The sequence below is a fragment of the Melanerpes formicivorus genome, unplaced genomic scaffold (assembly GCF_026170545.1).
Source record: "Melanerpes formicivorus ecotype bairdi unplaced genomic scaffold, bMelFor1.0.p_v2 SCAF_8, whole genome shotgun sequence".
Taxonomy (NCBI): Eukaryota; Metazoa; Chordata; class Aves; order Piciformes; family Picidae; genus Melanerpes; species Melanerpes formicivorus.
The window spans coordinates 23507328-23523082 of NW_027142360.1; the positions used below are offsets into that span (position 1 = coordinate 23507328).

Below are 15755 nucleotides of genomic sequence, written 5' to 3' on the forward strand. Positions count from 1 at the left end.
AATGACATCTTACAGTACATTAAATGCTCACCATCTTCACTTCCTATCTTTTAATATCCCTTAAAATACAGTTTCTTGACAGATAACAAGGGAAACATCTTTCCTTTTAGCCAATACGAGACAAAAATCATTAATGTGAAAAAGCATTTCTCTTCTTTGCATCCTCCTTATTGTTAAATGAAATAGATCTTTAAGGAGGTAAAGCTGGAAGCATACAAGTGTGCAACATAGAATCCAGCCTTTCAGACAGAAAAAAGCCACCTTATTTTTTCCTTTAAGATGATTTAGGAGACTTAACTCTCACAGTTAAAACATGATGAGTACCTTTATATTCCTGACAGAGTTGGTGAATGGCTGGACTTGATCTCAAAGATCTTTTCCAACCTAAACAATTCCATGATTCTGTGGAGATGCACTTTCATTATGTGAATTGTATTGCTTGCCTGTTTAATTTCTCTGTCTGTCTTGTAGATCTTACAAACTGTAAGAAGTCCAGGCCAGAGGCAAGCAATTGGTATTGAGGTAAGGGCTTCTTTGTGCATAGGCAGCCTCTCTGACCATCTGCATAGGAGTTCAGGAAACACTTGCAGAGGCTGCATCTGTAGCCACACTTCCCTAAGCCTGTAGCATTGCATGGGGGTGGTTGTGGCCCAAGTGCAGAACCTGGCACTTGAATGGTTTGGTTGGGAGTGACCTTTTAAAGATCATCTAGTTCCAACACCCCCTACCACGTGCAGGGATGCCTTCCACTAGACCGGGTTGCTCAGGACCACATCCAAGCTGGCCTTGAACATCTCCAGGGGGAGGGCTTCCACAACCTCCCTAGGCAACCTGTGACTTAATTCACAGGTGATGTTCTTCTATTACTTGTTCTCATATTTTAATCCCTCCCTCAAAATCTTTCACTTTTTTTCCCTCCCTCCTTTTGTGTTTGCTGTCTCCTGGGGAAGGTTGAACTGAATGAGATCGAGTCCCGATGTGAGGAGTACCCTCTGACGCGGTCCTTCTGTCGGCTCATCAGCACACTGGTGGAGAGTTCCTTCCCCTCCAACCTGGGGGCAGGTCTCCGCCCGCCTGGCTTTGATCCCTATCTCCAGTTCCTGCGGGATGCTGTGTTTCTGCGCTTCCGCACCAGAGCTTACCGGAGAGCTGCTGAGAAAGTAATGCTTCTTGACAAAATGCATAACCAGAGGATTGTTAGGGCTGGAAGGGGCCTCGAGGGTCATCCTGTTCCCACCCCCCTGCCATGGGCAGGGACACCTCACGCTACAGCAGGTTGCTCACAGCCACATCCAGCATGGCCTTAAAAACCTCCAGGGATGAGGCTTCTACCACCTCCCTGGGCAACCTGTTTCACCACCCTCATGGTAGAGAACTTCTTCCTAACATCCAGTCTGAATCTACCCATTTCTATTTTTATTCCATTTCCCCTAGTCCTGTCATTACCTGACACCCTAAAAAGTCCCTCCCCAGCTTTCTTGTAGCCCCCCTTCAGATACTGGAAAGCCACTATAAGGTCTCCTTGGAGCCTTCTCTTCTCCAGACTGAACAGCCCCAACTCCTTCAGTCTGTCCTCATAGGAGAGGTTCTCCAGCCCTCTGATCATCCTCGTGGCCCATATATATATTTTCAGTTTTGGTTTGTTGCTGGGTGCTGCTAAAATGATTTGGCATTGCTGGTGTGGCTTAGCTCTGTTTGCAATGCTGTGCAAATTTGATGCAGCAGAGGTAACCTGGAGCAGTTCATAGTGTTTGATTCCGTAAAAATGGGTGGTTTTTTTCCACTCATGGGTCATCAAGATCTGTGAACTACTTCTATGAAGCCTGTATAAAGTATCTTTCTGAACAACAGGAGGAATTTATGTTATTGTTAGCTTTCAATCTGCTATGCAGGATTCTGAACTCTACCGCATGACTAATGACTTCTGAAAATCACACACTGAAATCAATAAGTCAGATTTGTCCTCATTGTTACTCCAGAGAATATTTCAGACTTGCTGAGTCAGGGAATTGAGTTTCCTTTGTGATCCTTCTGGATGAAAGTGCATGTTAAACTATCCTGGAAGCTATTAATGATCTGTTACTTCCTATATACCTATTAAAGACTCTTTTTTATTGCTTCTAGTTTCAATATACTAATACCTACTGTATAATGGAGCCTAAAATAGGCAGTAAGACTTAGTGTTCCATTTTACTTCAAAGAAAGTTTGGCCTTTTGAAGTGTTTGACATGATGAGTTATAAATGTAGTTAGATAGTATTTCAGATTTAGATAGTCATCCCATCTCCTGATCCATCACAGCCTGTTATCTTCTTTGCCTTCCTGGTTTGTGGCTGCAGTGTCAGTTGTACTCTGTGTGTGACTCTCTCCATTTTGTGGTTTGTATACAGTGGGAAGTAGCTGAGGTAGTTCTGGAAGTGTTCTACAAACTGCTGCGGGACTACGAACCTCAGCTTGAAGACTTTGTGGACCAATATGTGGAGCTACAAGGTCAGCTTGTTGGATTACTCACTGACAAACAGAATTGTAACTTGGTTAAATCTCTTTTCATCTTGTGATCTTGTTTCATACTGCAAATGGTGTGGAAAGCTAGGTAGGAAGTGTTCAAAAAATGTCCATGTGCTTCGGGGAGCTGCAGTAGGAGTGGAACTGTGAGCTGAAGTCATTTAATTAGGGACAACTGTTCTTTAAAAGGCCAAAGTTGCTTCATTGTAGGAAATGTAAGGCTTGTTTGACCTACTTCTTAACATTGAATGCTAGCCTGATGCCTGTGGGTTTGTTTGCAGCAGGAGAGATCTCTAAGAAGCACTTCTTAAGTGAACAGCACCTTTATGACACCTATTCAGGGAGGTCACCTCAACCTGGGAGTCTTTGCTCTGTACTTTGCAAACAGTTCTTTGCTGCTTAGCTGACCTGGGCCATTCCTGTCTTCTGCCAGTCCTTTAGCTGCATGATTATTTGTGGGTTACATGATGTATTTGAGTTAAAACTGATCTTTTTGACTAGCTCCATTTCTTGAACTGTCTAGTGTGGCTCCATGGTGGCATGGCATAGCTTGGCATGTTAGGGAGGCAGCACAGACACGGAATGAATGGAAGGAGAAAGGGATTTTTTAAGCTGATGTCAAAAGAAACTGCACCCTGATTATCACTTGCCTATTGAAAAAGATGCCTGCTGCTCTCCTGCTTTTATCCACCATAGTTTTCTGGGAGACTAGATAAATCAGAAACATTAGTTTTGACTTTTCCTTTTGTTACATGAGAGTCTTGGATTTTTAGGCTTGTAGGTCCGTTCATTGTTGCAGCAGACATGCAAGTATCCATAAACCATGAGGTTCATTGGACCTTCTCAGCTTGGATTTCTGGAAATGCTTTTTCCCTCATCCAGGCTATAGGGGATGTAAACTTGTCCCACTATTCAGTATTGTAAAACCATTTACTGCAGCTCCAGTGTGGTATAAATTCCCAGCGTTGATTTGAATCCAAGGTCAGATCTACTTGGGGAAAACCTTAACTGCTTAAAATGAAAATTGGTCCATTAGGTATACACTTCCCAAACTTCTAAAATCACCTGCATGGCTGAAATGTAAAGAAAGCCTTTGTATGCAGTATGTTTCCTCTCTTTAGATGTTGTTTACAACAGGGACTGTAGGCTTTGTTGCTCTCAGGCTAACTCGAGTAATGTAAATGTTTTCTATCAGATGCTAAGGTTTTTTTTTCTTTCCCCTCTCTCTTTAGGAGAAGAAATAATAGCATATAAACCACCTGGGTTCAATTTGATGTATCATCTGTTGAATGAATCCCCAATGCTGGAGCTGTCTCTTAGTTTACTAGAAGAAGGAGTTAAGCAGCTCGATACTTACGCTCCGTTTCCTGGTATGTGCCTAGAATTGATTTTCCATGTGAGCTTCAAAGGCATACTAAGTAGGATTGAAAGCTGACATTGCATATCTTCAACTGGATGTTGTTTCTCTTGTGTATAAAAAATGGTGTTTTGAGGGGGGAATTTTGCTAGTAGGAACCAACTGACAAGTTCGTTCTTAGTGCAAGGCTTGATGAGGGAGGCTTATGAATGTAGTGTTTTTAACTGCTGCTTTGTTTTTCTTATGCTTCTTTGCTGTTTGTGCACTGCAGGGAAGAAGCATTTGGAGAAAGCTGTACAGCATTGCCTGGCACTTCTAAACTTAACCCTCCAGAAAGAGAATCTCTTTATGGATCTGTTGCGTGAGAGCCACCTTTCCCTAATTGTCACACCCCTGGAGCAGCTGCTTCAAGGAATCAATCCTCGCACTAAAAAGGCAGATCATGTGGTGAATATTGCTAGGTGTGTGCAGAGAGCTGAGCAGGAAGGGGGTTTGGAGATGCAGAAGTACTTGGATCCTGGTCCTCTCATTAGTTTTACTCACCAGTGCTTCTCTTTGCACTTTGATTGTGATGTGTGTGTATTGTCTTGTGCAAGATTGGGATCTGCATTTATAGCTTTTCTTCCTCATTTTTTCTGGCCCCCCCTCATGATTTCTTCATTTCCTTATGTGCACTGATTTCTCCGCATGTAATTTTCAGTTTATGACAACCAAAGTCTAGGGCAGAGTGGTAGAGCAAAGCCTTCATTGGGTGGCTATTGGCCACTTAAATATTCGTTTTACAGTGTTGTCCATTAGTTGCTCTATTAAAAGTATCAGGCTAGTAGTCTGAAATTCCATTTCAAATGTGAATCATAAGAATTTCCTCCTCCCACTGACACCTTCTGTTACTGTTTGGTCTTATAACTCCACAGGCAAACCAACATGGAATAGTACAATTGAGTGCATAAAAAGAATACTGGTATTCTGACATGGAATGCACTACAAAAATGGAACTTTTCCTATCAATCAGTCTTTCATTTATGTTGCTTTCTTCACAGAACAATAGTTTTTTTTCCAAAGGATACCTTTTAAGATGCTTTTAATGATTTTGTTTGTTTGCTTTTTGTTTCCCTCACCTATTTGATGCACAATCAATAATTGATTTTTTTAGCTAGTTTTGGTCTGTGGTGACTCTGATTCCTGCATGATCTGAAGGGGTTTTCTCTGTTTGTGTGAGCCTGTGACAAGTTGTTTTAACTTATCCTGAAGTGTTTGAGGTAGATTATGGATTAAAAAATATGGTAGTCATTCCAGGAGAGATTTATTATCCTTCCTCAGCCTACAACCCTCATTTTGATGGAAGAGTGTTCGGTGCTTCGCCTAGAGTGAAATGTTGTTTGTAGCTTTTCTGTCTTGTGTAGTTTTGTAAATGTTTTAGCTATAAATCTTGTTTCATTTCATCAAATAGTAAAATTCTCCACAATTTCATTGCAATTTTTCAAGGTATCTTTACCATGGAAACAGCAATCCTGAGCTGGCTTTTGAGAGCGCCAAGATCTTGTGCTGCATTTCTTGTAATCCCAACATCCAGATAAAGCTAGTTGGTGATTTCACACATGATCAGGTAAATGCCAGTTTCTTTGGATCTTGAAAGGGAATCTAGTGGGGAAAGTACTTGTGCTTCATAATGTTACTTAAAGGGATAGGGTTTTAGAGCAAGTACATCAAATCTGTGTTTTGTCTCCTACCTACCTCTAAAAAGTCTTTGACTATGGCATTTTGAAAAGCAACTACTTCATTAACTGAAAAAAAAGTGTTTGGAAGAAGGAAAAGGGCAAACATCTTTGAGATCTGTAGTGAAGGATGCTTATGATCCTTTGTCCCCCCCCTCCTTTCTGGAGGCAGCAGGGGGGATCCTGGCGCCACTGAGTCCAGGTAAACAGCCTACCTGGGCGTGGTCTCACCCCTGCAGTACTAGAGGCAGGCTATATGTTTGTTTCCCCAAGTATAGCATATACTCAGGCCACATTTGGTAGCTGGTAGTTCATTGGTTAATGTTTGCGTTGGCAACAGATGCTTATTGGGCCAGTATTCACTGGGGCAAATGGTAAATAGGGGTCATTTGGCAAATGAGCCCCCCCCACCTCGGTGTTGGAGCCTGTGTGTGCGTGTGTGCCAGCCAGTGCTTCGGGAGGCCTCGTGGTCCTCTTGCCACCGTCCCAGCTGTGTGCGGTGCCGTGGACAGCACTCCGTAGGATCAACCGCTGCGTGATCCATTGTAGGAGAAAACCTGGTAGACTGTGTGAACCAGCGTTGCTGACCTGCCACTACCCCCCCTCTGAGCGAGGAATTTTGTATCCTGGGAGAGAACAGCAGAGCCACGCGGTGCGGCCACGCGGCCAGCACCATTTCCTGCCTCCTTATTACGGCACATCCGTGCCACGTTGTCTGGATTATAAACATTACTGAGGAAAGACTCCATGAAGTTCTCAGCTTGTGAGTAAGCCAAGCCCTTTGTAGAGCTTTGTTTAGGATAGCGTTTATATTGCCCCGGGTGGAGGGTTGCCGGTCACTGACCAACCCCTCCCCCGTCACTCTCTGACTCAGTTTAGGTTCTAAGTTCTGTGAATCATTTTGGTTTAAATGCCCATACATAACATTCTGTAAAGATAGTTCCACTAACCGAATATTGATACCTGTGAAGGGCGATTGTAAATACCCCGTTACAGAGTTTGTATATATATAAATAAACTTATTATTTTTCGTTGATGGATCTGCCGTGCATTTCTGAGGGCATATCCATGACATTAATGGCGCAGTGCAAGGGTTATCCGATAAGTGACTATCTCTACAGAATGGGATACGTAATAAAACGATCCGATATGCAATGGGCTATAGAAAACCTGACAAATCCGGATCAAATCACCACGAAATTATCCGAATACGTGGTCGAGCTATGCGCTGATCCAACCGCAATAACCGAGGAGAGAGTTACTGCGATCGGGGCTTGCATAATGCGAGCACAAGACGAATTTACAGCATTAGAGGAAAAGATTAAAAAACTTGAGGGAAAAAATAACTTCCTGGAAAGAGAGTTAGGAAAGTCTGAGGCACAAAATGATAAACTTCATAACTTGTTAACGTTGCAAATTAAAGAAAGCAACGCTACTATGAAAGTATTAGCGGGATCAGACAGAGACTCTGTTTCAAGCCTTCCTGGGATCTCCCAACCGCCTAGCCCCGAGCAGCCCCGCGACCACGATGTCGCGCCCAGAGCCGGCTCTCCCGTACAGTCCTTTTACGAATTACCCCCACCGCAGTCTCGCGGAAAGGACAGAAAGGTAGCGAATCCCACCGTAGCGCAAGACTTTAGACCCACGGTCCCCTTGGACCTGCCGAGACTCCGAACACTGCAAAGCCCGAGTCCCGATTCACTCGCTCAGCCCAGCACGTCAGCAGCAGCGCGTGAATTAAATTCGCCTGACAATAGTGCTTCGAGAAGCGAAGCCCGGAAAAAATCCCGTAGCTACCGAACGGAGAGAAACCCATCTGACCGGGACGATACGGATTACAGTTCGGAAGATGAACCCATACGGAGGAAAGCCGTGCATTTACGTCCCGTTCTTAAAGAGCAATACACGGACGGCCGCCGTGGCCGAGGGACAACAACTACCTCTGTTCGCCCGTACAGCGGAGCAAAGCTTCGGGACCTGCAGGAGACGTTTGCACGAGAACCGGACGAGTCGGTAACAGACTTTTTGTATCGCGTTATGGAATTGGGTGGGGATACAATTATTTTGGACCGTAATGAAGCAAAAGGCTGTTCATGGGGTCATGAAGTATTTTTGGGCATGGGTCCAGAGGGATACCACTCGTTAACTTCCCGTGTCGCTCACTGGGCTGGAAGTTTAGATCCTATAGATAGAGACGAACCCACCGAAGTGAGGGTTACCAGTTCGGCCGAACTCACTGCCGCGATTAAAAAGTTGGCGTGCGTTCAAGCAATGTACGATCGCGGGGCATATCCTTCCCCACTAGATGCCCCAATTAACCCAGTGCGACTTAAAATCCTAATCCGTGGTCTGCCGCCGGGTCTGAAAAATGTATGTGATGCCAAAAAGGAGGAAATTGAACGAGTGGTCGAAAGGAATATGGCCTCTACTAATTCCCGGGAACACCAATTAACTTGGGAAGAGCTTCTGATGGCATTATCCCACAAGGGCCGAGACTTGGGCTACTCTGATCATACGCTCATGGCCAAGACTCCCAGCGACAGACACCATACTGGTTTCAAAGGCAACCACGCGGCGACACCGCGGGGGAAAAAGCAGGAAGTGCGCCACACTAAGACATCCCCTACTGCAACTTCTTCGGGTTCAAGCAGCAGCCCGGAGTCAGATCGCCGTCACTCGGGAAGTCCCAGAGGGAGAAATTCCGACCGCTGGAGAGATAAGCGGCGTACTTCTAATAGATCATTTTCACCCAGAGAGAAATGGTATCGACTAGCACTGTCTTTGAATGTACCTGAATTTGTAATAGCGCCATTATCAACGGGAATGTTAAAAGAAGTAGTGCTGAGAATACAAAATAAATCCGGTAGCTGGGAAGAGGACGACTACCGAAGTGACCGCTGCGGCAAGGGGAAGAATGAAGCTGGAAGCAGCAGTCCTAAAACTGTTTCACCCAGCAAGGATGCTAACCCCTTCATACCTCGCCGCCAGAGCCCAGATAAAAAGCCAAAAAACTAGACACAGCGGTGACTGTTCCAGGCCTCACTCATCGCTTTGTTAATACTTGTCAATGGTCTGAGGATCCAGAGCCTTTCATTTTGATTCCCACTGGACCTACTCGAACGGCTGTAAAATTCCTTATTGACACTGGGGCGCAAATCAGTGTTTTGAATGTGCAACAAGCTAAACGCTTGAAGATCCTGCCATCCCGGAAAAGGATTAAGATACAGGGTGTTACAGGAATGCCTCATACGTGCCATTTAGCCAAAACAAGGTTGTGGCTTCCTGGTGACAAGCGGAGTACCCTGGTAGAAGTTGCCCTGAGTCCGTACCCCGAGAACATCCTTGGATTTGATGTTTTAGCTGGCAAACGGTGGCATCTCCCTAACGGTACCCTGTGGTGCTTTGGCTCCTATGGAGTAGGAGCAAAAGGGACTGAAACCGCTTGGGTAGGCACTCTCCAAATTGCTCCACCCTTACCCAAATCAAGTATCACATGTGTTGCACAGTATTCCCTACCAGCAGCAGCCAGACAAGGCATCACTGAGGTGATTGCAGACCTGGAAAAGAGACAAATCATTACCAGGACACACTCGCCCTATAACTCACCAGTGTGGCCAGTGCGTAAACCTGATGGACGATGGAGACTCACCATTGACTACAGGAGGCTCAATAGCAACACGCCCCCTCTCACCGCTGCAGTCCCAAGCCTGACATCCATCGTGACAGCAATCCAAGCTGCGTCACATACTTGGATGGCTTCACTGGACATTAAGGACATGTACTTTATGATCCCTCTACGTGAGGAGGATAAACCACAGTTTGCTTTCACATGGCAAGGTTCCCAATACACCTTCAATCGTCTTCCCCAGGGGTACAAGCACTCAGGAACCATTGCACACAACTCCTTAGCAGCACTGTTAGACACCATTGAAGTCCCAAAAGATGTAAGTGTCTACCAGTACATAGATGACATCTTTGTTGGGGGAAACGACGAAGGTAAGGTGGGTTCAGTAGCTGCAGCGATCTGGGACCTTTTGACCAAAAATGGGTTACAGGTTCCACAAGCTAAATGTCAAGGCCCGAGCCAAGAAATTAAATTTCTTGGATCCTGGTGGGTAGCAGGAGCAATATCAGTGCCAGAGGATGCTCTTGAGGCTATTGAAAAGGGCCAACTTCCCAATAACAAAAGGGAGCTTCAGCGGCTCTTGGGTACCTTGGGTTACTGGAGAAAACATATTCCAGGTTTCTCAGTAATTGCTCGTCCCCTCTATGACCTGCTTAAAAAGAGCAGAGTCTGGGACTGGACCCCAAGGCATACTGAAAGCCTAAAGGTTTTGAAGGACGAATTAAAGGCTTACCAGAAATTGGGCCCTTTGCACCCACATGACCCCTTAAGGGCAGAATGGGGTTTCTCTGAACATGCTTCCTACTGTGGGATTTTTCAAAGGGGACCTAAAGGCCCAAACAGAGCCCTTTTATTCTCTTCAACAGCATTCAAAGATGCTGAAAGGAGATACTCTGAATGGGAGAAGGGACTCCTGTCTCTGACCCGAGCTGTCAAAGAGGCAGAGAAGCTGCGCACTACGCAGGATATCGTAGTGCAAGGTCCATTCTCTCTGCTCAAAGCAATCCTCAATGGAACCCCACCACCAGAAGGAATTGCTCAGAAGGCTACCGTAAGAAAATGGTATGCCTATCTGGAAGGGATGGCTCAGCTTATGCCTCTAAGAGAAGGGCCCACAAAAGTATCCAAATTGCAGCAGCCCATCAACCCACATACTATCCCACTGTGCCAGCCCTACAAGCCATCTCCTATTCAGGTAGCACCTGAACTGACTGCCGATGCCAATACTGAGGGAGTGTGGTTCACAGATGCATCTGCCCAAAGGGTAGAATCACAGTGGCATTACAAGGCCGCAGCACTGGAGATTGGCACAGACAGGACTGTCATTGAAGAGGGCGAAGGCAGTGCCCAAGTGGGAGAACTGCGTGCCCTTATGCTAGCTGTGGAAAATGGTGCAGAGACCATATACACTGATTCATATGCTACTTTCAAAGGTGCCACAGAATGGATTTGCCAGTGGGAAGCAAACCAGTGGATAGTTGGCAATACCCCAGTTTGGAGGGCAACCGACTGGCAAAGACTACTAGAGATAAGTCGAGCCAGGACCATCAAAGTAGGATGGGTAAAGGGACACTGCAGGAAGCAAACCCCTGCTGCTACTTGGAATCAACAAGTAGATCACTTAGCAAAAATCAGCGTAGTTGATTGTGAGGAAAAGGAGTGGGAGCGATTGGCTGAGTGGCTACATATTAAAAGAGGTCACTCAGGTAAGTCAGACCTTTACTACGAATGCAGATCCAGGGGGTGGCCAGTTTCTTTGACCACATGCGAAACCATAGTTTCAGCCTGCCCTCAGTGCCAGATCAGATTAAAAGCTAACCATCCCGGTCTGGCTCCAGCCCAGCATATCAAGAAAGACAAAGTGCTATGGAGCACATGGCAGATTGATTATGTTGGTCCCCTCCGACCCTCACATGGGAAAAAATACATACTGGTAGGGGTAGAAGTGGTTTCAGGCTTAGTCATGGCCACTGCTACTAGCACTGCTTCAGGAGCTCAAACCATTGAAACTCTAAAGGATTGGTTCAGCATTCTGCCTATGCCTGAACATATTCAGAGTGATAATGGTTCACATTTCACCTCAACCTCAGTCCAAGACTGGGCCCGAGGGGAAGGAGTCAAATGGACATTTCATACTCCATATTATCCCCAGGCAAATGGCATAGTGGAGAGGGCAAATGGCCTCATTAAGAAACATGCAAATGTTTCAAGGAGTAATTGGGATAAACGCCTGCCTTCTGCAGTTTTCATTGTAAACAACCGATGGGGGAATTATGGCAGCCCCAAAGTCAAGGCATTTTGCCCTGCTGACCCAGTTAGGGATGTCAGCCACATGCCAGGGGAGGCAAAGGATGAACACCCACATTCCGTAACACAGATGCAGGTGGGCCAACCAGTGTTAGTGAAACTGCCTTCTATCGGGATTGTACCCATGACACTGGCTAAGCCCAGGGGTCTATACGCTTGGGAGGCTACTGACATCAATGGAAAAACTCATCGCATAAGTGCTCGGTGGGTCGTTCCAAATTACTAACTGTCAAGCCCGGCTTTAAACACCGTGGCCAGTTTTGTTTCTCCACAGAATGACAACGGTTCCAGTGAACAGATTATCCTGGAAAGGAAGACCCGTCTCGGGAGTAACAGGGATCCACCGCCGGTCAGGGGGTGGAGACTAGAAAACACTAAGGTCACCAATACTGACCTTAGACTTAAGGAGTTCTATACTGTGTTGTAGCATGCTTTGTTTAGAGTACAGTTGTACACTTCTGAGATATATATATGTATGCATGATGTTCTTGTGATGTTTCTATATAATGTTTAATTCATCTTTGGTAGAGTTTAATTATAGAGTAATATTTGCCCACATATACTTGCCCATAAGCAGGGGGTGGAATGTAGTGAAGGATGCTTATGATCCTTTGTCCCCCCCCTCCTTTCTGGAGGCAGCAGGGGGGATCCTGGCGCCACTGAGTCCAGGTAAACAGCCTACCTGGGCGTGGTCTCACCCCTGCAGTACTAGAGGCAGGCTATATGTTTGTTTCCCCAAGTATAGCATATACTCAGGCCACATTTGGTAGCTGGTAGTTCATTGGTTAATGTTTGCGTTGGCAACAGATGCTTATTGGGCCAGTATTCACTGGGGCAAATGGTAAATAGGGGTCATTTGGCAAATGAGCCCCCCCCACCTCGGTGTTGGAGCCTGTGTGTGCGTGTGTGCCAGCCAGTGCTTCGGGAGGCCTCGTGGTCCTCTTGCCACCGTCCCAGCTGTGTGCGGTGCCGTGGACAGCACTCCGTAGGATCAACCGCTGCGTGATCCATTGTAGGAGAAAACCTGGTAGACTGTGTGAACCAGCGTTGCTGACCTGCCACTACCCCCCCTCTGAGCGAGGAATTTTGTATCCTGGGAGAGAACAGCAGAGCCACGCGGTGCGGCCACGCGGCCAGCACCATTTCCTGCCTCCTTATTACGGCACATCCGTGCCACGTTGTCTGGATTATAAACATTACTGAGGAAAGACTCCATGAAGTTCTCAGCTTGTGAGTAAGCCAAGCCCTTTGTAGAGCTTTGTTTAGGATAGCGTTTATATTGCCCCGGGTGGAGGGTTGCCGGTCACTGACCAACCCCTCCCCCGTCACTCTCTGACTCAGTTTAGGTTCTAAGTTCTGTGAATCATTTTGGTTTAAATGCCCATACATAACATTCTGTAAAGATAGTTCCACTAACCGAATATTGATACCTGTGAAGGGCGATTGTAAATACCCCGTTACAGAGTTTGTATATATATAAATAAACTTATTATTTTTCGTTGATGGATCTGCCGTGCATTTCTGAGGGCATATCCATGACAAGATCCTGAGATATTCTTGACTTTGTAGTCTTCAACCTGTGAGGTTGCACAGTAGATGGATTTGTTTTTCTCCTTTCTCCTAACCTAGGCTTAGAATAGCTACAGCTCCTGCTTATCAACAAGGTTATTGGAGTTTTGTATACAACTTCTCAACTTACATGGAGGGAATTAGAAAGGGGCTGGGGTTTAATACTCTTAAAATCCTCTTAATTTCCATCCTTCCATTGTTGAATACAGAGTGTTAGCCAGAAGCTGATGGCTGGGTTTGTGGAATGTTTGGACAATGAAGATGCAGAAGAATTAATTAATCCAGATGAAGGTATGTGAAAGACTCCTTAAAAACGGCTTGCAGTGTTGCCTTTTGCATAGAAGGAAATTAAAGAGAGTCTGAAAGTGGTTTTAAGTCAGGTAGACCCCCTTTTCTCATGTTGTTTTCTGTAATATTGGACCTTTAACAGAAGGACAGCCACCTATGTCTTGTTAAGCTACGTTCACAGTATGATGAGCCAACTACAAGCTGAGTCTGTAGAAGACAAGTATTTAACATTGCTCTGGATGTATCATTGAGAGATCTATCAACAGTAATTTGAAATTTTGATCTTCTCTCCCTCTTTACTAATGCAAGCTGATGCCTTAGCTTTCTCATCTTTAACTTGGAGGCTCTGAGAATTATTCCATTAAATGAATTTCCTCACCTGGTCTTGTCTGGTTTTTAATCAAGAGCTGGAGCCTGAAAAGAAGAGGGCACGAATCCATCATGAAACAAGGATCCATATTCTGAATCTCCTCATCACCTCTCTTGAGTGTAGTCCTCCCAGCCTTGCTCTGTATCTTTTGGGATTTGAACTCAAGAAACCTGTCAGCACCACAAACCTGCAAGATCCAGGTATGTAGAGGAAAAGATGATCTGGTGTTTAATCAGCTCTGTTATCAACACTGAGAATACTTAATGGACAATTCTTGGGGGGGAATCAGCTCCTGTTATATATTGAGAATAAGACAACAGGCCTTGTTCTAATCCTCAATAGCCAAGTTGATAGCCAATTGCAACATTTAAATGGCTTTCTGTAAGTTGGAATTTGAAACAGCCTTAAAATTAACATTGTGGAGGGAAATGACAATTGAGAAGGGAAACATTGATTTATGTACTATTTCATGTGGCATGGATTTGATGATCCAGGAAATACCTGGATAACATGGGAATCTACAAAGCAGATTGTCACTTTGAACTCATTATACTGCTGAACTACTATCCTGTTCCTTCTCAAATTCCTGTTTAAAATCAATAATAAGGAAGAGAAACAATTTTACTGCTTAATTTTATAGAAGAAAACCTTTTAGAAGATGTGGGGTGGTTGTTCTACTGCTAAGTATAATCATAATATTGATATATGTATGAATATCTCTGTGAGAACATGAACTTCAAAGCAACAGGAGAGACATTTCTGATGTTTCTTGAATTGGTGAGAAAACCACTGAGTGTTACTATGTCTCATTTGCCTCCTCAGCTTCTAACTTGCATTCACTACAAGACAGATGTTGATAAACTTGAGCAAGTTCAGCAGAGATGGACAGGGGGATAGAGCTCTCAGCCTGTGAGAAGAAGCTGAGGGAATCATAGAATCACAGGATTGTTAGGGTTGGAAGGGACCTCAAGGATCACCCAGTTCCAACCCCCCTGCCATGGGCAGGGACCCCTCACACTACAGCAGGTTGCTCACAGCCACATCCAGCCTGGCCTTAAAACCCTTCAGGGATGAGGCTTCCACCACTTCCCTGGGCAACCTGTGCCAGTGTCTCACACCCTCATGGGGAAGAACTTCCTAACATCCCATCTGAATCTACTCACTTCTAGTTTTGCTCCATTCCTCCCAGTCCTGTCACTACCTGATACCCTAAAAAGTCCCTCTCCAGCTTTCTTGTATTCCCCCTTCAGATACTGGAAGGCCACAATAAGGTCTCCTTGGAGCCTTCTCTTCTCCAGACTGAATATCCCCAACTCCCTCAGTCTGTCCTCATAGGAGAGGTGCTCCAGCCCTCTAATCATCCTCATGGCCCTTCTCTGGACATGTTCCAGCATGGGTCTTCTTCAGTCTGGACAAGAGAAGGCTTTGGGGGGAGACCTAATAGCTGTCTTCAAATATTATCAAAGAGATTAATGAGAAGATAAAGCCAGGCTCTTGAGAGGTGTGTGGCAGGAAGATGAGAGAGAGCATAAACTGAAACAAGCTCCAGCTAGATATAGGAGAAACTTGTATTTGCTGTGGAGGCAATTAAGAATGTAAAGAAAAGAACTGTTGTATTTTAAGGTGTCTTGGGTTGTCCACGGACTTGCCTTCATGCTATCTTGAACATACTGGAGAAGGGTACTGAAACAAGGAATGGGCCTACAGCAGTTCAGGAATCTCCTCACCTTGCAGAGCTCTGCTACCAGGTATTCAGCATATTTTCTGTTGTCCTCCACTGAAAGTAGGTTCTGAATAAAATCAGCTCTTTCTTGGCCAGCACAGGTGGTTGATGATCCTCACAATAGGGTCATTTTTCAAAGCATCTGTCAGGATTTTATCTACCTTGAACTGTTTTGATGATAGCTTTTTTTTCCTGTGTGGAAAAAGTATTACCTTGCAGCAAACCAGTAAAGAATGAATCTGCACTTGTGTCAGAACTTGAAACTGGGATAGAAAACTAATGTTCTACATACTTTTT

The 15755-nt window shown here is 45.1% G+C and overlaps 1 protein-coding gene across 1 annotated transcript in view; it reads left to right on the forward strand.

The window, feature by feature from the left end:
• NUP205 (nucleoporin 205) overlaps positions 1-15755 on the forward strand; it is a 63154-nt gene that overhangs the window by 21456 nt on the left and 25943 nt on the right. Inside the window, exons 14-22 of the mRNA XM_068142725.1 lie at positions 472-522; positions 951-1160; positions 2390-2489; positions 3737-3874; positions 4133-4322; positions 5347-5467; positions 13287-13368; positions 13771-13935; positions 15359-15483. Coding sequence (XP_067998826.1) covers positions 472-522; positions 951-1160; positions 2390-2489; positions 3737-3874; positions 4133-4322; positions 5347-5467; positions 13287-13368; positions 13771-13935; positions 15359-15483 — 1182 coding nt within the window. The remainder of the gene's footprint in view (positions 1-471; positions 523-950; positions 1161-2389; positions 2490-3736; positions 3875-4132; positions 4323-5346; positions 5468-13286; positions 13369-13770; positions 13936-15358; positions 15484-15755) is intronic.